Source organism: Hippoglossus hippoglossus, chromosome 9 (genome assembly GCF_009819705.1).
Source record: "Hippoglossus hippoglossus isolate fHipHip1 chromosome 9, fHipHip1.pri, whole genome shotgun sequence".
In the NCBI taxonomy this organism is placed as follows: Eukaryota; Metazoa; Chordata; class Actinopteri; order Pleuronectiformes; family Pleuronectidae; genus Hippoglossus; species Hippoglossus hippoglossus.
In genome coordinates, this window is record NC_047159.1 from 20182364 (window position 1) to 20204514 (window position 22151).

At 44.4% G+C, this 22151-nt stretch overlaps 1 protein-coding gene and 2 long non-coding RNA genes across 3 annotated transcripts in view; 2 read left to right on the plus strand and 1 right to left on the minus strand.

The window, feature by feature from the left end:
* hmcn2 (hemicentin 2) overlaps positions 1–22151 on the minus strand; it is a 48285-nt gene that overhangs the window by 22212 nt on the left and 3922 nt on the right. The window contains exons 3-29 of the mRNA XM_034594981.1: positions 21095–21253; positions 20517–20639; positions 16870–17041; positions 16666–16772; positions 16455–16575; positions 16096–16359; positions 15829–15973; positions 15309–15430; positions 14792–15064; positions 14259–14400; positions 13863–13990; positions 13100–13213; positions 12847–13005; positions 12559–12753; positions 11500–11595; positions 11252–11379; positions 11019–11163; positions 9575–9687; positions 7896–8055; positions 7576–7735; positions 5130–5257; positions 4694–4942; positions 3138–3221; positions 1165–1356; positions 939–1069; positions 666–810; positions 36–162 (exon numbers count right to left, since the gene is read on the minus strand). Of these exons, the coding sequence (XP_034450872.1) occupies positions 36–162; positions 666–810; positions 939–1069; positions 1165–1356; positions 3138–3221; positions 4694–4942; positions 5130–5257; positions 7576–7735; positions 7896–8055; positions 9575–9687; positions 11019–11163; positions 11252–11379; positions 11500–11595; positions 12559–12753; positions 12847–13005; positions 13100–13213; positions 13863–13990; positions 14259–14400; positions 14792–15064; positions 15309–15430; positions 15829–15973; positions 16096–16359; positions 16455–16575; positions 16666–16772; positions 16870–17041; positions 20517–20639; positions 21095–21253 (4082 nt within the window). The remainder of the gene's footprint in view (positions 1–35; positions 163–665; positions 811–938; positions 1070–1164; positions 1357–3137; positions 3222–4693; positions 4943–5129; positions 5258–7575; positions 7736–7895; positions 8056–9574; positions 9688–11018; positions 11164–11251; positions 11380–11499; positions 11596–12558; positions 12754–12846; positions 13006–13099; positions 13214–13862; positions 13991–14258; positions 14401–14791; positions 15065–15308; positions 15431–15828; positions 15974–16095; positions 16360–16454; positions 16576–16665; positions 16773–16869; positions 17042–20516; positions 20640–21094; positions 21254–22151) is intronic.
* Positions 86–2295, plus strand: LOC117767398. Its single transcript, XR_004614880.1, has 3 exons — positions 86–200; positions 1198–1362; positions 1467–2295. It is a non-coding gene; the product is annotated as an uncharacterized LOC117767398 (long non-coding RNA).
* On the plus strand, positions 2525–4786 carry LOC117767399. Its single transcript, XR_004614881.1, has 4 exons — positions 2525–2683; positions 3100–3200; positions 4459–4530; positions 4653–4786. It is a non-coding gene; the product is annotated as an uncharacterized LOC117767399 (long non-coding RNA).

A 22151-nucleotide genomic window follows, 5' to 3' on the forward strand; every position in this document is an offset into this window, starting at 1 on the left:
ACCAATGAATCAATAAGTGTTCAATTGATGCTTACTCTCCATCGCGGCTCCATTCCACTCTGGGTGGTGGTTGTCCGCTGACTCTGCACTGAAAATCCACCTCCTGTCCGAGCACCACGGTTAACTCCTGTAGTCGGGACGTTCCTGAAATCACTGGTGGAGCTGGGAAGAAAAGATGGAACTGGTCAAGAAGAAGAAAGGTGGAACTATACCACAGATGCACCTGTGTGTGTGTGTGTGTGTGTGTGTGTGTGTGTGTGTGTGTGTGTGTAGTTTACATCAAGAAATTTATGACAATACTCAAAATACTGAATGAAATACAGATCAATTTAAATTCATTATTACTGTTGTGAGGAAAAGAATCTCACATCAGTTTAGCGATTTAATGAGGACATGAGGACTGGCATTAATGGGTAGTGTTAGCAGATTTGGGATGTCAACCTTAGGAATGTTTGCTACATCGAGTATTAAAGTTTAACCAGAGAGTTTAAGCTCTTTGGGAGCTTTAAACTGCTGTTCCAGGAGATTTCAAATCCACTGATGACAAGACAAATATCCCTTTTAATTCTCTACTTAATGTGGTAAGTATTCTTGCATCTGTCTTTTCCTCCTCTCGGTTCTTGTGTCGTTCAAACGCCAGTTTGAAAGCTGTTTGATGAGCTCACCTTGCACCACTATATTATACTCTCTCCTGGCCTCTCCTGCTGAGTTTTGAGCCGTGCAGGCAAACTGTCCTGCATGATCAGGCTGAACTCTATAGATTCTGAGCATCCTGTTTCCATTCTGCAGATACACCCCAGGACTGTTCACCTGCAAGTACAGAAAGCAGTCATATTGTAATTACAATGACAACCACTTGGTGGCATTATATAGCTAGATTTCAACAAGATAGACTGTACTGTGTTACTGTTAATATGAATTTGGAACAACAAACTCACAGGATGACCATCTTTAGTCCAGGTGATGGTTGGGGAGGGGATCCCGAAGACATCACAGCCCAGCGTGAGAGGCTGCTTCAAGGTGACAGTGAGGTTCAGCGGCTGGTTATCGTTTTGGATCTCTGGGGGAACTAAAACAGTACAGGAAAAATAACAGGCATGAATTGTGTTGTCACGATGCTGCTATGTAATTGGTTAACACAACAGAAAACACCACAATTCTTACCATTTACTTTCAGCCTCGTCTTTCTCTCCACAGAGCCTGCCTCATTGGTTGCCATGCACTTGAAATCCCCGCTGTGGCTGGCAGATGCTGTGCTAATTACAAGTGCTCCATCCCTCACCACAGAAAACTCTGATTGTTCCGGATGTATCTCCAGGCCGTTCTTGAACCAGCGCACTTTGGGGCGAGGTGAACCTGCAGGTGAGACGACAGGAAAAAGTAATTCTGAGCAAGTGTAAAAGGAACCTTATTGATCACGTCTGACAGAAAGAAAAAGTTACTCCCATCTCGGTGCCTTGCTACAGTAGAACCTAATGGGCAGGCGGCCAAGACGAGAAAAAGCCAGCTCTACATTTATCTGTGGGACAGCAGGCAGGACCCTGCCAAAACGGTTAGAGTCCATGTAACCTGGGAGCTCAAGATTCCAAGGTCAGAATCGCATAGAAAGTAGTTCACAGAATGCCTCAGAGATACAATATTTAAAATACTGCCATCAAGATTTATTAGCAAACACTCAGGTGAGAGTCTTGAGTGTTAAGAATGGGAGTGGTTGACGGAGCAGTTCAAAGACACTGGTGCTCAGGAGCCTGAAACAGATGTGTGCTGTGGATTACTGGGTGGACGAGAGCTGGTGGAGAAGGGAAAGGTGGAATGGGGGCAGAAGGTGGAGGATGTTGTTACCTAACATGTCAAGGTCACCACTGTCTGTGTATTTACAGAGGTGTGACTAACAGAAACACCAAAGGGGGTAGGAGAATCGAACACAGCACCCATCCCCCAATCCAAAAAACACTAAAACTACAGGAGATGCAGCGCAACCAAAGGTGAGGGTATCCTCTGTTGAGTCTCTGAACACATGTTCAGAGTTAAGAAGCTCTGACGAAAATTCATTATCTCATTTCAGGGAGGAAATATGGACAGATGTTGTGATTTGGATGTTAACAGATCTCATTAGCAGACTTTTAATTTATTTTCCGGGGCTCACAAAGTGGGAGATTATCTCTGTGTGTTACTCAAATAATTAGCTCTATCAAATGCATTGCGCTCGTTGGTGAATTAATAATATCCTTCTGGCAGAGACTGCGCTTTATCTCCTGCATACAGACAGATCTTGAGAGAACAATGAGGGGGTCCTTGTTTTCTGGTGCAAGCTGCATCTCTACAGCATGGAGAGTGTCCTGCATTTCTACGTGGCGACCTCTGAGGTCTGGTACAGCCTGCCTGCCTGTCGGTGTGACTTGGATGGAAGGAGGGCTCGTGCAGCTTCATCTTCCACTTCCTGTGCTTCATGGTGCACCTTAGACATCTCTGTCCTTTATCTGCCAGCAGCAGCCTGTAATTAGGATTCCTCTCCCAGCAGGCCCTGACGCAGAGGAAAGCAGATGTGGCTCACTGAGGCAGCAGGCGGACTGATGTTCCAGCTGTTGCTCCACATTAGACACAGTCTTCACCTTCTCTCGCCAAGCTCGTTACCATGGCACGGCTCCACACAAACATACCTGTATGCACAGGCTTTCTGAGGGTATCCATCGGTGCATGTACAGACACACATCAGTGCTCACTGTGTTCTGATAAAACGACGAGTCCTCAACAACCCTCCAGGATGCCACCGTGTTTGCACTCAGATGTTAAAATAGATAGACAACAGCATATCTCTAGGTGCTGCGATCAAAAGAGGCTCATCCTTTAAAGATGGCAAGGATGTTTTTTCCCCTTTCGACAACTTAAAGTTTGCGGTGACAGAAAACATTTCTTTGATGGTGCACAAATACACCTCCGTCCTACATTTTAGATGGAATTTTCTTTTGCTGTGTCATGAAAACAAACCTATAAAAAGACACATCCCTTTCTGGCTGTTCTTAAAACTAAAAAATAGTCACACTGGGTAAATTGCACCTTTTCTAAACACCAGACCTTCCATTGCCCTTTTCTTTTCAGTTTGACTGAGGCTGACTCATCTATGAATCATTTCTTACCTTCGGCAGGACAGAGGATGATGACCTTGCTGTTGGCTACTTTCTCCATGACGGCATCTCCAGGTTCTGCAAACGATGGGGCCTCTGTGAGGACATAAAAAAACCATGCTAAATGCTGGTTCAAAGAGCGAGGGCAGTCGAAACACACAGCAGCAGTAAATTGAAAGTATAATGAGTATCAGTTATTAATGTTCCAGTGTGGGTATTTACTGTAAGTATAAGAGCTCAGGGTGTGAGGGTCTGTTGTGGGTGTCAGATTAAAGACTTCTCACAGGTACAATTCAAAATCAGTTAATATCAGCCTGAGGCTAAGCATGAGTGAAACAGATCACTTTGGGATTAGGGGAAATCATTCTTATCCATCCTCAGAAAATGTATGTTGGTTTCACACTGTTCTGCCTCAAATCTCTGATTCAGAAGTCAGACTTGCTAAAATCAAATCCTTGACCATAAAGCCATGATAACCTCTGACAACAAGAGAGAACCTAAATCAACCTCTAAGACTAACAGTCAGGCTGATGTCTAATTAGTTACTGTTTTTTAGATCAAGATCTCCTTCCCTCCGACGGAAAACGGAGGATAATGGAATAAATCGAAGTGATAAAAAACATCTGGTGGAAAACATTTGAAATCTTCATTTAAGTACAAATGTATTTGATCTGATGTAAAACAACTTTATGATGAAGTATGAACAACAGGAAAGAACCAGAGACGGTCTGGGATACCAGAGCTGCATATGTTTATCATTTCTACAAAAGTGGATGTTGAAGTACTGATTAGTAAGAATAATGTTATTTACAGTTTGTATAGTGTAAATATTAATGGACCAAGAATAGAGTCCTGCAGCATCCCATAACTGATGTGAAGGTTTGATTCAGCACAGCTGGACACAACTGTCTCTTATACAGATTATACAGCTTGTAGTTGAGGCTTTAAGTGCAGCTTCAGGAGGAAACTGCTTATCAGATGGTCAAATAGCTTTGGACAATGTCTCCTCCCATGGTGGCCGAACACTTCTTTAACTTCCCTAAACTGAAAGTGAGATTCCCCCCCATTTCACACTGTGGTTTACCAGATTTGCGAAGGTGAGGAAGCCGCAAGGGGTTTGAACTTTGAACACTCTCTAGCTCCCTTTTGTCACTCCCTGTCCAAACTATTTCTGATACTTTTTGTTGAACAAGCTATGAATGTCTTCCAGAAGAGACTGTCTGAAAATGTGGGTCACTATCTCTGTTTTGACACAGTATCACATCTGCTTTCCTTTGTGGCTGTCAGAACAAACAATTATTTTCTGGTATAACAGGCCTTTATCCTCTTGCAGCATGGAGCTACTGTACCTCCAGAGAATACTCCTCTCCTCACAGAGAACTGTGACTCCTAAAACTGGGACACTGTAAGTGAATATACATGTTCATATGGGCAGTGCTAGATAATGGTTATCCAAATAGATGATACAAATCATGATTCACAACATACTGTATATACTGCAAAGGTTTGTTCTGCTTATTCTTAAAGGGAACAACCACGATTTGAAGAGCAGAACTGCTGATATTCACCAAGAATTTCCAGCTTGATCTCCAGGGTCTCCTCTCCTGCACTGTTCCTGGCCACACACTGGTAGGTGCCCTGGTCAGCGAGTTTGACCTGCTGGATCCTGAGGGGTGTCGTGTTGACCCCAACAGGAAGCCCATTATGAAACCAAGTTACCTCAGGCCTCGGCTCTCCCTGGACCACACATGGCAGAGTCACTGTCTGGCCAATCAGGGCTTTCAGGAGTGAGGGCGCTGGCTGAATCCTGGGCTTAGCTGAGGACAAAAAACAAACATCGTAAATGCACCTCTCCCCACATCTGTTACAAGCCTACATACATATCTCACATATTTAACATGTTAGAAGGGATGTATTCACGTGGAGTCGAGCAACATTACATCCTTTTGAAGTTTTAATGTTTTTAAAAAGTTTAAAGTTTGTAATAAAGCCCTGCAGAGTTACCTTGAATGTGTAAATTGTAGCTTACGGACACGTTGCCCGCTGGGTTTTCTGCGGTGCATGTGTAGAGTTTACTATCAATCAGGCGCACGTCAGAGATCTTCAGAGAGCCTGAAGGCAAAACAGTGAACCTGGGGAGTGGTTCGGGGTCAAGGGCAAAGAGATGGAGAAAACACAAGTCATGAGTCACTGAAGATCTACAACCGCTGTGTTTTGGAGAAGAGGTGCTCCTGTTTCCAAGAAATATTTTCCTCTAGTCTGCTATTTACATGGTGAAGCATGTTTACCTCTATATGAGAGAACAAAGAGTGAAATATTTACAAAGGCTGTCCAGTGTTTACAGTACCGGGCAGCCGATATTAATGTGTATGTGTCACTGATGTGCATTGTTATATCAACCCTGACTATGAGGATGAATTTCCAAATGCAGTTTTGTTTCCGTTACTATTTGTGGTAGAAGATGAGTTTATGAAACAGGAATATCAGTAGAATATGTTGCCTAAGAGTCGTTAATGAAGGGAGTAATTGATATATAAAATAATTTCTAGAAAATTTGAGCATTTCTCAAAAGAATTGGGGCACAATTCTACACTGCCAAATGTGTTTTATGACATCAGTTCATGAGTGGAAATATATTACAAAGCTCTTGATAGTATTTCTTTTATTTGTTTTGTTTGTTGGCATTAAAATAAAATGGATCTGTGATGGATGAAAGTTGTTAACACTAAGTGGAATCTGGACCTTAGCCAGTGACTCGAAATCTCTCCAGTGAGTTTTTACTTTAACAATCACTATTGTCCGAGGTAATTATAGAGTAAAAGGGCAGCCAGAGTGTGGCCTGTTGTCAGTGTGGGAAAGGTCATAGGCCCAGAAAAATCAATGTGTGTTGTCCTGTTGGGAACATTGATGTTTGCAGAAACTACATATTTATCACTAAGGAACTTTGGATCAGAGCACCTGCCTGATTGTGTCGCAGAGGAAAACAGTTAATGCAAAACCAGACATTTGTAACTCTATAAGTTTGGCACAGACAGGGACAAGTGAACAGACGTAGATATGGCCATCACATGCACGGCTGTCGTCTCCAGAAACAGCAGTTACAAGTAGGGTAAAGTATTTAAATGTAGGTCAATGTTCGAGGCCTGCTTGGTAGCCTGAATTGTACCAGAGGCTATCCAGCTGTGTAAATTAATAATATGCACAGATATAAACACGCCTCTATGATTTATCTTAGATAAGTGTGTCTGCTAAGTAACCGAATTATAACAATAACCTGTTTGTGTGAGTGGAAATGAGCTAGAAGCACAAAGAGCTCTCTATTTCAGCCGCACATGTGGTGTAATGTCGCTCCCCCGCTTCCTCAAACAAGTCTTAGGAGAGGCAGCAACATTCAACACCGAAACCAAACGACTGCCTCTGCAGCGGTCCGCCTGCGACGCCGCTACTCCACGGTGAAGACCAACACAACAAGCTCGAGCACACGAGAAGTAACCCCCCCCTCTTAGCCATCCATCACTCCCCACTCTGGTGTCAAGTCATCTGTGTACACAGTCTGACACAAAGACTAACAGGGACAAATTGGCCTCATCAGGATTAAGCCTGAAGTGACCCAAGCTCGGTTTCTTTTTGCTATGTCTGGGTTTAAATGCATGACGATGACAGAAACCTCACCACCCACTGATGTCAGTTATTTCAACAATCACTGCCCTCTGGTCACTTCCTCTGACCCACACCCCTCTGAGTGTAGCTGGAGAGAATGAATCTCCCTTTACACGGCCTGCCTGTATCCGCCCGTCCTGCATATGCAAAGCAAGGGGCTTATGTGGGGGTTGTTCACAGAGATGTGTTATTCTCATCAGACAGGACCAGTAAAGAGTCAGCATGTTGTTTTACTACTGGAGCACCCCAGGGATTCCAAACATCAGGCAGACGGGGCTTGTATCTCTTCCTCTGTCAGTTCGTTTTCCTCCCCTCTTCCTGGCAATCCCCCCCCACCTTTTCCTTTTTGCTGGCCCTGCACTAGTAATGCTTGTATCAGCCCCCCCACCTCGTCTTTCTTCTATCAACCCAAAACCATTCAGTCTGGTGTCTGCCCTAAAACGTGTGTCTGTCATCCATCCTCTGTGTCTCGACTCAGGCAGCCTGTCTGCACCCACAGTGACCACACATGAAAGCTGAGAGTCAGTGAACCATGAGGGACCAGATGTTCCTGCTCAGTTAAGGCTGCACACAGCTCAGCGACAGACTGTAGCTGCCTCTGTCTAACTGGCCTTCACGAGGCATCAGCAAATAAACTCCAAACATGAGCAGCAGCTCTGACTTGCAGCCAGCTTCAGTCAGAGGCTCTTGTAAAAGCTGAGTCAGACGTTGACGGTGACAGTCTGTTGTTACATGATGTTTCACTCATTTTACGGCATCGTCGCCAGACTGACGTAAGACTTCCTCTTACCCAGCTGTGACGGGGGGGATGGGATGCCCGTTTCTGCTCCATGTGACGAGTGGGGATGGACTCCCCTGGGCCTCGCACGGAAGAACAACCTCTGTTCCCACCTCTGCTGTCATCTTCACTGTGTTGTCATGGTCGCTCGCACCCATTATCTTGGGCATGGCTGGGGAAGAGGGCAAGAAGTTGTAAGAAAACCACAAAAGGCGCATTCATCAAACTGCTTTGTTTCTCCAAACAGGATTTTTTGGTCTGTGAATATTAATAGACAGAGGTCAAGCCCTGCTATGTTTGGGTGACGGTGAAAAACATTTATTCGTCCTTACTGTTGACACTGAGCTGGATCTCACGGCTGGCGTAGCCCACGGGACTGGTGGCGGTGCAGATGTAGATACCTACATCGTCGATGGTGGGGTGGGGGATGTGGAGGTATCCATCAGAATCATACTGAAGCGAGGAGCGGTCCCTGAGCACAGGCTCACGGCCCTGTAGAGGAACAGCAGAAACATTATACTGCAGATAAAAGCTGTTTATACAATAGCGGAGGCACACCAAGTTTAGTTTAAGGTTTACAGCCCGACCCTTTTATGTCTAATGTAATAACTGAGCACCACTCTGTATCCCTGTTTACGTGCACATGAGAACGCAGTCTGATGCACACGCACTTGCTGTGAACATGAAATAGCTTTTTTTTTTAATTTCATGACAAGAAAAGAAATGAACTTGACTCTGGAGCATCACTATGAAAATGTTGGGGAAAAGCAAGGAAGAAAAAAATCTACAACAGCAGCGTGATGTAATGTAACAGGGTAGCGTGCTGTTTATTTCTTTCTGGAAAAATCATATCACTGCTGTTAATGATTGCAGTGCCTAAATTTATTAATTATTTAATAAATTTTATTATATAGTTATCTATATATGACCATTTGGAAACAGCTGCTTGCAGAGAATGATCATATTACTGGTTATCTGGTCGCCAGTTTGCCTTTTTTTGAGTTTCTTCTGATATGACATTTTTCACTCAAGTCTTGTACTGGAAGGTGCTGTGAGAAACGTTTTAAATAGATTTCTAAGGTACAATGAAACACTGTGAGAAATCACAGTGTTTCATTGTACCTTAGAAATCTATTTAAAACTAAATAAAGTAACGTTGCCATGGTTACACCCGTTCATGTTCAGTTTAATCAAGTCCTGATTGCAACTGTTATTGTTGTTTTCTGAAATCTGAGAAAGATAAGGGTGGGAGGAAAAACTTGTTATATTAATGTGCCAATAGTCATGTAAATAATTGTATTCAAAGTGTTACGTGCTACAAGTGTTTGATAAAAGTGGAATGCAAAGATAGTGATTAGAGCCTTCAAATGCACTTAAAATTAAAAGATATTGGAGTTAATTTTCATCAGCCATTTTCATGCTTCAACATTAACGTTATTATCTTAATGCAATTTTGCAACCTAATTTGCCCATTTGCCAACACAAAGATGTCATATATAAACAGAGGGTCTTGGTGCTAGACTTTAAATAAAGAAGGATGACATGTCTCCATTTCGTCTCTCTGTACAAAAATGAAGCCAGAATATCCATCTGCCATCTCTTGATGTCTTTTGGAGCCAGATTCTTCATAGTACTGAACGTTAAATTGAGGTGTTGATTTCCCACCGATACACCAAGATTATCATTACTAATATCATCACTATGAATATACACATGCTCATAACGTTAATAGTTAACTTAAATCTACATCCCCTCACCAGTACAGTCCTGGACATTGATCTTAGCTTTTGTTTGACTGTAACATGCTTAACATGACTTTTATCTCAGCAGCTATTTACAAAATCGTAATGATGATTCATGTTAAGATGAACAGATGCCAAATGTTTTCCTCTCTAATGCTGTGGGAATCAGAACTACCCATTTAGTCATGCATGAGTGTCTGGGATGCAGCCAAAAATAGATCATTTAAATCATTTAAATGATGATTTGCACTGCAAGTGTAACATCCTACCTTGGACCAGACAACATTTGGCTTGGGAACGCCACTGGCCTCGCACGACAGTGTGATGTCCACGCCTTCGTTGGCTATGTAGTGGTACGGACCGGCGTTGATCTCGGGGGGCACTGTGGAAGAAGTAGATCACAAAGCACACAGCTGTCTGACTGGTCATGAATAAGCGGTCTCACGACATTATCACTCGCCACAGCCGGCCGGCAGTATTGGCGCTCGAGGCATTTCTTCATTACAAACCTGATGATAACTATAATCTGGCCCGTCTGTCATTACGTGTCTATGAACAAAATGGCCCTTTCATCAAAGCGTGCATTAAAAGAGCCCTCTCACTGTGATGACAGCAGGTGGTCAAATCATTGGCATATTGTTGTTTCCAAGCTGAGTCAGCACATAGTTGCCTGACTGTCCATAGCTGTGGTCCAACCCGGCCAGTGTCTCTTACATGGAGGAGCTGTATTCAGAATGGAAACTTTAGGAATAGCTTGATGTTTTACCTGAAGGAGGTTATGTTTTCACCCCTGTCCTTTTGTTTGCTTGTCTGTTTGTATGTTGGTTTGTTATCAGCAGGATTATGTAAAAACTATTGAACAGATTTCGACAAAACCGGGAGAGGGATGGGACATGGACAAAGGAAGAACCCATTAAATTCCGTTGTAGACCTGCTAAAAACTTTTTTCACTTTCATTTTAGAGCGTGTTTTTGACATTAACATTTGACTGTTGTGGCTTGGCAGTGTTTGTGCTGTACTTGGTGCCATTCTTGTTTTATTTATAATCCTATTTAGATGTTAGATAAGAAGAGAGACCACTTTTATGTCAGTGTGAAGACTAAAGGCTCATTCACATAATCAGAGCTTTTGCATGTCTTCTCATTATTGTGTGTGTGGTGTGTTGCGACAGCTGTGCGCGGCTGCCTGTGTTCAAATTCGTCAAACATTGTCAAACCCCAAGCTGTGATGACGTGTGGGTGCAGCCAAAGTGCTTCAGCGGAAAGATGTACGAGAATCACTTATGGTTTTGAATTTCCACAATATTTATAATAAGCTTTTATCCACAATTAGCCACATATTAAGAGCAGGCAAAAAATATATCTGCTTGCTGAAATATAAGCATGTAAATGCAGCTGATTTGTATCACAGAGTTTCAGTGAAATGTACCAATCTGCTGCTCGCAACATTAGCATTGTACCTTGGTAGTTCTGAAGCAGTAAATACTGAGTGGAGAAACAGACCCATCAACACCTCAAGTTCACTAATACCTTTTACAACAAAATTAGCAGATATACGCAGGCTCTTCAAACAAGGGTAAACTTTCCTACCACCAGTGGAGGAGTTTACCATTCAGTTTTTTTTCTCCCGGTGTTTGACGTCACTCTCACTCTCGGCAAGAAAGCGTATAGGCTTCCAAAATGTCTTGTCTATTCCTTTAACATCTTGTCTTACCGTGGACCTCCAGGGTGACTGTGATGTTCATGGAGCCTGCTACATTCACAGCAGTGCAGACGTACGTCCCAGTATCCTCTGGGGTGGTTCTTTCAATGTATAGACTGCCATCGCTCCTCAGGAACATCCTCCCATTTAGCTGAACCTGTGCAGAAAGGTAAAAAGACTTTCTGTCACACAGGAAGACAAAGATTCTCTGTGTGATGCACAGTTAAGTTAAATATTAGTCTTACAGGTTTTCCATTTTGGGACCAATGTCTTTCTGGAAGAGGTATTCCATCCAGCAGCATGCAGGGAATACTCAGGGACTGACCAACACCAGTGGTAATGATTGGTGCACCATGAGCCAAGACCGGGGGCTCTGCATGAAAAGCGAGTGTAAAGACATATGTAAGTAGTAAACAAGAGCAGGAAAGTATTTAAAGGTGGATTTGTAGTTAATGCCACTGTTTGTAAAATAGAAGAGAGCCTTTAAGCATACCCAGTCCAGTGACAGTAACTCTGGCCTCAGTTCTGCTGGTTCCAAACTGGTTCTTGGCCTCACAGATGTAGAGCCCCTCATCATCCAGCCAGACACCTGCAGTCAAACACAGTGAAACAGCCCTTACTTCAACATCACTCTCTACAGATCTGACAGCACGTCTTCACTCACTGACAAAGAAAACACTTAATCTCCCAAAAAAATCCATGCTTAATGGCAGTTAAGTCCTCTGCTCAATAATAAGTGGTATTATTGGTTTGACTTGGCTATAATTAAGAGTTAAAAATAGAAGGGAAAAAAAGGGGGATTAATGGGTTTGGCTCAGCTGCCGGCCTGCCGACACAAATGTCCCACTCTGTGAATTCCCCAGGAGATCACATGTTGGAGGATGTACACATCATTCAGTTTGTGTGTTTTGATAGCCGGACAGATGTTTAAAGAGGTGGTGACATTAAGCATTAAAGTAGAAAAAAATTAGTTAAAAAATTTGCGGAGACATTGTCTTAAACAATGGCAGGTAAAAAAAAAAAATTCTAATAATAACGCCATCTGCAGCAGATTAAGCTAATTGGGTCAGACGGCAGCCACAAATGGAAACAGGTCTGTTACTCTCCTATATAATGTTACACCCTGTGTAAACATTTAGTCTCAGGAGCACAAAGGATCACCTTCAGCAGCCGACATTAGTCATATGCAGGCTGAGCAGCCTCGCAGTTCACAACTTGCACAGATGAGATTCAAATCTCACACTGAAGGACACTCAAATGGAGGAAGGGACACTAAGCTGTTCCTGCAGAATGATTCATATCTCGAAAGCCATGTGACATTTTAGTCTTGTGCAGAGTAGATGTGGGGCTGTTAGCAGGATGGATATTTAATGTTTTGATTAACAAATACCCCCCCCCCCACACACACACACCCTTTTTTATAAAAAAAAATAGTTTGCACCGCCTCCATATTCAACCACTCAGAGTGTGTCAGTTATGTCAGTTCAATGCAACCATTAAGCTGTATTAGACTGAACTTGTTCGCTGGGGCGGTTTTTCATGGATAACTCACTCTGGATTAAAAGATGGCCGTTCTCCAGCTGCATGGTTCTGCTGTGGCTGTCCGTCCTCGTGACGATCTGTCTGCCGTCCTCTCTGTGCCAGGTCACTGTTGGCTGCGGGAAACCTCGGGCAACGCAGGGGAGAGTGATATTCTCTCCTACGCTAGCTGCCACGTCAGCCGGTGCCTCAGAGAACAATGGCTCCGCTGTGGAGGGAAAGGCGGTGGAAGATGGATTTTCCTTTGCGTATATTTGAGAGAAAAATAAGCTTCATGAGTAACATTGACATGTGGTCTAACCTCCAACCTCCAGAGTGACAGTGCCAGCAGAGCTTCCAGCAGAGCTGCTGGCCACACAGCCGTACTGGCCGGCGTCTACCTCCTGCACCCCTCGAATGTGCAGGGTGCCCTGGTGAATGTCCTGCTCAACGAAAGGAGCAGAGCCCACCTCAAGCTCACCTGGAAACGCAAACAGAACAAGCCTGTTGGTCTCTAACATGGACATTCCCACAGTCATGTTGATGTGTGCACACTCTCTTTGACCTCAACTAACCTTTGAACCAGTGCACGAGGGGAGAGGGAACGCCCGTGGCTTGACACTCTAGAGTCGCATCGCCGCCGACAGACACAAGTACAATCTGCTGTGTCACTGTTATCCTCGGCACCTCTGGAGTAAAAAAAAAAAAAAAAGGAAATCTAGCGTGAAGGATTCTTAATTTATATTTCTATAATTTCCTGCAGTGTTAAGATAGACCCCAGTAATGTGAAAACTTACATTACTTACACATTTTGTGTCAACAGAGCAGGGATAGATGCTTTTGGAAAAGGTAGACAGCAGAGCCGCGAGAATGGAATTATCTATTTCACAAGGCTCTCGCTGCCTTGGAAGATTAATGTTGTTAAAAATGACAGAGACAAAAGTGTGTATAAAACCAGCATGCCCCAGGAAGAGGCTGCCACAGTCCATCAGTGTTGAAGTTTCTGTCAACCACTTACTGACAGCCATGACTGAAACTTCAGGCTTACAACTGTCAGCCCTCACAAAGCAAGGAGAGAAATATCCTATTGTGTGAGACAAGGCAGCGTGTGGCCACAAGTCGCTTGTGCTCTACTCAAAGCCAGAGCTCGACTCACAATGGATACTATTCAGGGATTAATTCAGGACAAATGTTGCTAAGGAATAGTCAACAACACAGACAAAAAAATAGTATTCAGGACAGAAATCTAAATAAATGAGATTCCAAACTGTTAATTTCAACAAAAGCAGGTCATATCACAGGCACCATGTGACATCTACAGCAATAATGTTGACTTACCTGCAAAAGTAAGTGACATGGATTGGGAAGCAGTTCCAACCTCATTGGTTGCCAGACAAGTGTAGTTCCCAGCATCCTCTGGGAGGGCCCCTCCAATGGTCAGAACTCCATACTGGTTTATACTCAGCCTGTATTATACAATCGTGAGAACTCCCGTTTGTTTCAATTCAATTCTTGGATATCATGGGAGACGTGTTTTTTGAATACATCAACTTTTACACATTGAGACATATAACACTTGTGGTTTGGAGGAATAAAAAAAGACTTCAGATCAGTAGATGTGAATTTACAAAGTGATGCAAACAAGATGTGGAAGTCGATGTTGTTGAAGTTGAATATAATGACTCTCTGACTCCGCTGCGCCGGAGGTGTTGAGTGGGCTGAGAGTTCCCTTACCTCGGCCGATTAGTGAGGAGCATGTTTCCATGGCTCCAGAACAGCTGGGGAGGGGGGGAGCCGGACGCCGAGCAGACGAGGCGGATCTCGTCCCCTCGGGAGAACGCCTGGCTCTGTGGGTGAACCACCACAGAAGGAGCCTCTACAAGTGGAGTCAAACAGAGGCAAGTGACTCAGGGTCTCGTCAGTGCTGCATGATGTCATTTACAACTTCCCCATCAAGCGTTAAGCTCCTAATGATGTGCGCTTCAATGCAATTACCAAGCACTTCATGTCTGACATTATGACTCCTGGATCATAGTGAGGACAAGTTTCACATGTATTTGGTTATTTTTGAAATGAAGCCACTCTTTTCAACATGCATCACTTGGTTCTGATGAGAAACATTTTCTGATGAGGAAGTGGCTCGATCTGACTGCGAGGAGGTTGAGCATATAATGGAAAACAGATGACGGCCGCCTGAGAGGAGCCATGAGGCCCTCAGCGTGTTAAGCGTTTAAGCAGATGGCCTGCGGGGTATCGTCCTACCGTACCTGGGACGAGAAGCCACACATTGATTCTGCTATCTCCGTGGGCGTTGGTGGCCACACAGTGGTACTCCCCAGCATCCTGAGTCTGCACCCCATTGACCTGCAGGGACGAGTCCGGCAGGAGCTTTACTCTTCCTGCGCGGGCTCGAATGGTACGACCCATGTGATGCCAGGTCAAGTTGTAGCGCATGGATCCCTCTACCTGGCAGGACAGCACAGCGACGCCTCCCACCACGGCAGTCACATTGACTGCCGGCTTCAGGACCGGAGGAGGCTCTGTTTGAAACACAACCAAAACATCAAACAAGTGTTATCAGCCGTGATACAAACAGTACGGATGAAGTTTACTTTGCATCCAAATGTTTGTACTGGCCTGCTTTGTATCACCTTGATGTTTTAGCCATGAATTTAAGAAAAATGTTTGGAACTGATTTCAAAGCTTTGCTGCAACTGTGATACATTTGTGCAAAATGCTGTCTTTGTATGTGTGCGTGCGTGCATTAGTGTAAGAGTGTTATACCTCGAACAGTCAACTGGGTTAAGGCACGTCCCTGTCCTGCGCTGCTTTGCGCAATGCACTCATACAGGCCCTCATCCTCGGCTGAGGCGTGGGCAATCTCCCATGATGCTATGGCAGAGTTCCTGTTACAAAGACATGCTTGGTTCGTTGGCTGGAGTATGACAATCGCAACATGAGCCCATTTTACATCACATTCAATTAGTTTATCTGGCACTCACACGCTGGAAATAGTTTTCACTGCACGTCAGCTTAATTTCATGAATGTAATTCAAAGCAGAGTGTCAGAGCCACGAAAGAATAGGCACTTTGTTAATTTTGGAGATGACACAACCGAACATGTAATGTTCACAAACTGTACTTTGTATACCTGTTTCCTGACAGATGAGTCAATAAAGCTTGAGTCAAGCAGCACTAATGCTCTACAGACGTGCTAACTGACCTAATTAGTGTTTTTACTGCAGGTAATGGGCTCATGAAGCTGCAGCATCTGGTGGAATCTGAAGAAGAGCGAAAAACTCACTGAAAGAACTTCTCCTCTCCCAGTGTAATCCCACTTCTGCTAAATCTTAGCCTGTAGGGAACGTCACTCTCCACGGAGCAGGCGATCACAGTGGGCTGCATGTAGAAACCCTTCACCACATCAGGCATGCTCACAGCTGGGGGATCTACAGGAGAGGAAGGAAAGGTTAAAGGTCATAGGAGAGATTGATGAGGTGTGAGAGACACTGTGGAGTGGCTTTGGTAAGATGTGTCTGCAGGGAGGTGGTGGTGGGGGGGGTTGTCTTGCCTGGAACGATGTTGGTGTAAGAGACACTAGACAGCCTCTGGAAGCGGTAGCTCTCCTCGTCTTTGCCTGTCACCTTGATGAAGAAGCTCTGAGAGGGAGTGCGGAACTCCGGGAGACTCCACAGTCCTTGTCGGCCAAGGTCAGAGGGCAGTGGGACGGGGATTGTGCGCAACGAGCGTCCTGAGCCTGACATCAGCTCCACGTGGCTCAGCTGACCTGGAGGCTTCAGGCCAGTACATTTCAGTAAAACGTGGGCTGGAAGTCCTGGGGGAGATGAAGAAAGATCACCATGAGGTCATCTGCTGTGAGTATTCCCAGTGAAATAAGCCTCAAGAAGCTAAAATAAATATGCCAGGCACCTTTTACTGGCCTTTCCCTGGTGTGGTTGAATTCAGAAACTGGTACACTGGAAAAGCCAGCCCGGAAGTCAAGATTACTGACTCCTGTGACCCTCAGAGTATGACGCCCACTGCAGCTCACCTTTAGAAATAGAGCAAAAGTATTCAATTAGACAACCGTCATAAAACTGTCAAAGATACAAGATTTACGAATGATTCACCAAAAAGGTACCTTCAGTTTCCAGGCTCCAGGTCTGGGAAACTTCAGGTTGACAATACGTGCGGAGTTGGGAATGTTCAACAGCTCTTTAAGGCCCTGCTCCACTCCAACTACACGACCTAGAGGAACAGGAAGATTTCAGTGTGAAAGATGTCTTCACTTATTTTAGGGCAATGTAAATTAATTTTGGGAAAAGGATATAAATGTGGTGTCTACCAAATGGATCGCTGAGCTCGATTTGTGGTGCTGGTCCACTTAGTGACACGGTGACCTCTCTGAGGCTGGGGTCAAAGGGCACTTCCCACTTGTTCTCTTGTGCACTTTCATGGTTGGAGGACAGCAGGTGGACCTTCGATGCCTGAATTGTCTCCTCAACCCACTTTAAAACCTGGAAGGAGGGGAAAAAAAGGCCATCACAACCCGTAAAGGAGAAATGTCATGCTGATGGAAAACACATTTGTCGGTGGCTGAGACTGGAATCTTTCAAACTCAAACTTTCAGGGATCCTCTTTCAACTTAGAAAGACGGAACAAGCACAGGAAGGATGCCGTTAAGACCTTTGACTGAACCCCTGTCACCCCCTTCCCTGCCCAAACAGCAGGCTGCTCTTTGTCTTCGGACTATTCTTTCATTGCAGAAGTATCCCTCAGAGGGATTTTGCCTAAACAAAGGAAAAGTGAAACAGCTCAACTGTCAAACTGATAACTCTCAAGCATGTATTCCCAGAAGAGTGTCTCTCGCAGTGGAAGTCTGTCAGCCAGCCATCCCCCTCCCGCACAGCTTTCATGAATCATGAGGCTTGTTCCTCGGAGTAGAAAGCAGTGGTGAATGCGGGAAGATGTGCCTTTGTTTTGGAAATACCCGTAAAAGTTCATATTCCACAGAATCAACCTGACTAATTTTAGGATCAGTTTTGGACAGAAGTGGCTGTTTCCCCACTTTTCTGCTGAATCGGTTAAGATTCAGAAGCCAGATGAGGTCAGATAGCAACACATTAGGGATGTGGGAGGCTTTCATCTTAAATGAGTCCCTTCACCACGTCTGAAATATAAAATAATGTTGGACAGTTTGATTATATATAATGGTAAAACCAAACCTAACTTAGACCATAGTATATACCCTGGTAGTTTTCCAGAGAAATATCAGACGCGATAGAATTTCAGTCTTGACAGGTGCTTCACCCTCTGGGTATTATCATCATCATACTTTTGACTGAGAGCACAGTTTTCCTTTTGTCTCCTCTAAAATGAAACAGAAGCAGCAAAAGCTATTGGCATTTCACAGTATCATTTCAGTGGCCACAATGGACCAAATGTCTTCCATCTTCCAAACGCTTAACAAGCAACTGCTGTCTAGTATTTTTTTGACCTTGTGTGGAGAGGCATTAAAGCAGAGCTGCGTCTGCAATGAAACATTTCTGCAGCGGGCGCTAGGAGATCGAGCCAACGGCAACACGTTTTAAGACATTTACGAAAAACTGAAAGGAGGTAAGCCTTTGATAGCTTTTTGTCTATCAGGTCCGCTGGGCGCTGAGAGCAGCTGGTTCCCTTCGCCCTGTCTTTTTTTTTTTTTTTTTTACAACTGGAAACAGCTGTAATGTCTGCCACATGTGCAGCCATCACCAGCAGGGCAGGAAACTGCTCAGGAGTGACCTACATCTGCCTCAGGACAGTGTCTACTTAAGCAAGAGAGCGGAGAGCAGCGGGCATCGCTCTGCCCTTAGACCTCAGATAAAAGGAAGTGGAGCACAGAGGTGGGGACGATGAGCTGTCCGGGCTACGGTGGGTCTCCAGGAGCACGCTGAGTTCTGCAGCCACTCCTTTCCTCAACCACAGGGAATGCAGAGGATTTTAAGTCCTGTGAAACATCATCCGGCGGGTCTTAGCTCGACGGGCTCACAGGGCTGCTATAGGAAAGAGCCCCCTTTGCTATTTATAGAAGCATGCATGACAGATGGGCCAGAGAAAGCATGGGGCTGAGGTGATGCTGTGTTCTCCCTCACTGGCCCAGGTACGTCGCCAGCAGAACAAATAGATGGTCTGCGGTTAAGCAGAACAGCTTGACTCCAGACCTCCCGGTGGGCAGGGTCAGCTTAGTCCTTGCCCGGGTTTTAACACTGCAACCGCTGGCCTTTGCAGGAAGATCCCACTACAAATCAAGGTTGTTAGAGCAAATCAGTCACAGATGGAGGCCCTGCTGCTTCTCGGTGAGAGTTGGGAGACACCTGTCGAAGCTTTTCCTGTCACATTTTGGTCTGTATTTGAAATAGGGTCCTACACTTCGAACGGTGCCTTTTGTTTAACACACTCAGGAAGACAACTGAAGATAAATGTTACCTGTGTTTCATTTTATGTCTGACAAGCGTTACCAGCCCCTGAACTCACAACTGCATCCAGATAATGAGGAAAGCATGAGGACGATGTCATAAACGACTCTTCAAGGCACAGAACAACTGGCCGAGAGCCCACAATGCAGAACTGCATTTTCATTTACATGCTGCTCTAAAAGCATGTTTCTGTCAGTAAGCGGACATCATCTGAAGGCTAAAACATTACAGCCCTTATTTCTGATCAGCACTTCAGGCTACCGATGACGGATGGCATCAGTGCTGTGAAGAGCACAGATCATATTCCAAGTTCGAGAGCACATAAAAGTGGTTTTCTCTTCTCGTTAGCAGCCTCCCTGGTTAATCAGAGCCAGTCAAACATATGAAGAGTGTAAAGAGTGCGATACGTCAAGGTCACAATGAACTGTTGTGTGAGGCCTTGGAGCCAAACACCACAGGGCAGCTGTGTTGGAAGGAGGGAAGCCATGACAGATCATATCCTGGGATTAGAGAGTAAAATAAGCAGTCTGTTTTCTCTCCGCTCTCCCCCTGGACACTACAGAAAGACTTTGTATATTTGATTTGGCCCCACTTTATTAAACTGCTATTAAGGGGGAATATTTTTGGTTAGATCTGTAGTGCTTCTGAGGTTTTTAAGGATTAAAGGATTTGCATTAATTTGGTAAAAGCACGCCACCCAAGAGCTATAATCACACAGGTCTAAAAATGACTGACACACAGTAATTCAATGTGGATCCAAGACATTTTTTTGTCCATAAGTATGCACATGTTTACATGTAACCGTACACCACGAATACGTCGAAATACCCCAGGCTACTTTAGCACAAAGCCATCTGGGGTCGAGGTGCGACGGCTAGAGTGAGTTTCTTATTCCCTTTATACAGCAAAAACAGAATTACATTCAAACTCTCTTTAAACAGCTCTAAGGATTATGGAGTGATAATGAACTGAGCTGCCACACACACAGCCATCATCTGTTTAAGCATGACTTGACACAAAACAGACCCCCCTGCCCTCCACACAAACGTATCAGAGTTCAGAGGTTCAGTGGGCCACCAGTGCACAGAGCTGCTGGCTCCAGCCTGGTGCTGCCCGGCCTGCATCTCCTGTGTTGACATGCAGGATACCAGTGTCTCTTCCAGAGGAAACTCTGGCTTCTTTTTTACGTCTGCCTGGGAAGTGAGCCCCCACCGTCTTTGGCTTCTCAGACACGGCTCCTGTTACACACTGCTTCCGTTATAAAAGAGTCGCTCACCCGTATCATGTGACCAGCAAGTTTAATATCGGCGTTGGAATTATTTGATTACACTAAATGAAATCGCTGTTATTACATCAGTGGGTCAGACAGTGTGATCTCTCTCCAGCTCCTGCTGCTCCTCTTTATTAGGGGATATAACCCTTTTCATATCCACACACACCACTGAGTTCTACTGGTTTATTACAAAGTCGGTGAATGTAACTTTCTCATCATTGCCGTGTTCTCAGTGGCACTGCAGTGAGACTCTTGTGCTCTCACCTCGTTAACCTGCTGCTTGTCCAGGTGAAAGATTTGTCCGGAGGAGGTGGCCGCGATCTCCTCGTAAACCCTGTAGCCGGGCTGGGAGCGGTCCCCGCAGTCCCCGGTCAACACAAACACCACCTGGGAATGGAGGGGGCAGGAGAGTTAAGAGGATTACCACTGTGTCGTGTTTGCTTTCCACGGAATCACTCTCAGTTTCGCTCCAAAGTGACGCTAATGCTCATTGTCATGCTTAACGTAGGGGCTGAGACCGAGTAACTATTGAAGAGACTCAGCTGACCGTTGGGGGAACTTCATTGGAATGTAGATCTTTCACAGCATGCCACTGTATTCCTTTAACTGCAGCATGTGATAAAGGCAAAGATACTCTCAACTCTGGACTTTCAATCTAACCGATTTCCTGCTAACATCAGATAAGAGAGGAACGAAATGCTTATTGTAACATTTTTAACATGATGTATATATGACTGAGGAGGAACCTCCATCGTACAATTTGAATGACTCTGATTTATGGCCTTAAAAGGCCGTCATACTGTGTGACTCTAGCCCTGATTTGTGAGGTCCCCTGAGTGTACCTGTGACTGACGGAGCTGCACCAGCTGCAGAACATCTCTTTTCAGGCGGAAGTCTTTGGCTCTGGCATCAGTGAAGACATAAATGAAGGATCCAGGCAGAGACACCTCCAAGGCTTTCTTTATGGCTCCGATACTCATCTCAGGGCAGTCGCCCCCTCCCTTAGTGACAGAATCACACACGATCAAACACAGATGGACGAAATAAACTCTAAATATCTCGTCTTACACTTCACTCAGACTGTTTTCTACTCTTGAATAACTCAAGCATAATTCTAATTTTAGAATATAATTTAAAATATAATGAAACGGCTAAAGAAAATATTGAACAGGAAATATAAAAAACATAATACTCATTAAAGTCACTGTCATTTTTAGAGAGGTAATAAAACAATACACCTTTTGAAAATTAAGAAACATTGAACTCGTACATAAAAGCTTGTTTAATTCAGTATAGGACTCGCCATTATAACACATTCCTGAGTCAGTTTGCTGACTCTACTTCTTCTCTACTGTTACACTACATAATAGTGTAGACCATTATCACATAATCAGCCCTTGTGGCTACAGTGGCTGCTGCTCGGTAAAAATTAAACACGATAGTTTCACGCAGCAGCAGCCCACATGGAAATGATTGAATTTATATGGAACTAGAATGGCACTCAGTAGAGTGCATACCTCTGCCAACACTAAACTACATTTAAATTTACTAGATCCAGATTTTTATTTGGATCTACACCAAATGCCACAAACTCATGGATATGGATTTCTGAATCAAGAGCCATGAATTATTCTCTGAGAAATCAAGGAAAATGTTGATAAGGGTCCAATCTCACAAAGAATTCCTGGATCCCACCCCCTGATCCAGATCTGCACCAACATTTCATGGGTTCTTTTCTAAGTCATGCCCCACCCCTTCACAAACTGTGATGGAAATTGGTAGAATAGTTTTTGAGCAATCCTGCTTACTAACTAAACAAACAAATGTTGATGAAAACATAACCTCCTTGGTGGAGGTAACAATACAGCGGTTCCTCTCTTATAGAAGAATCATCCCACG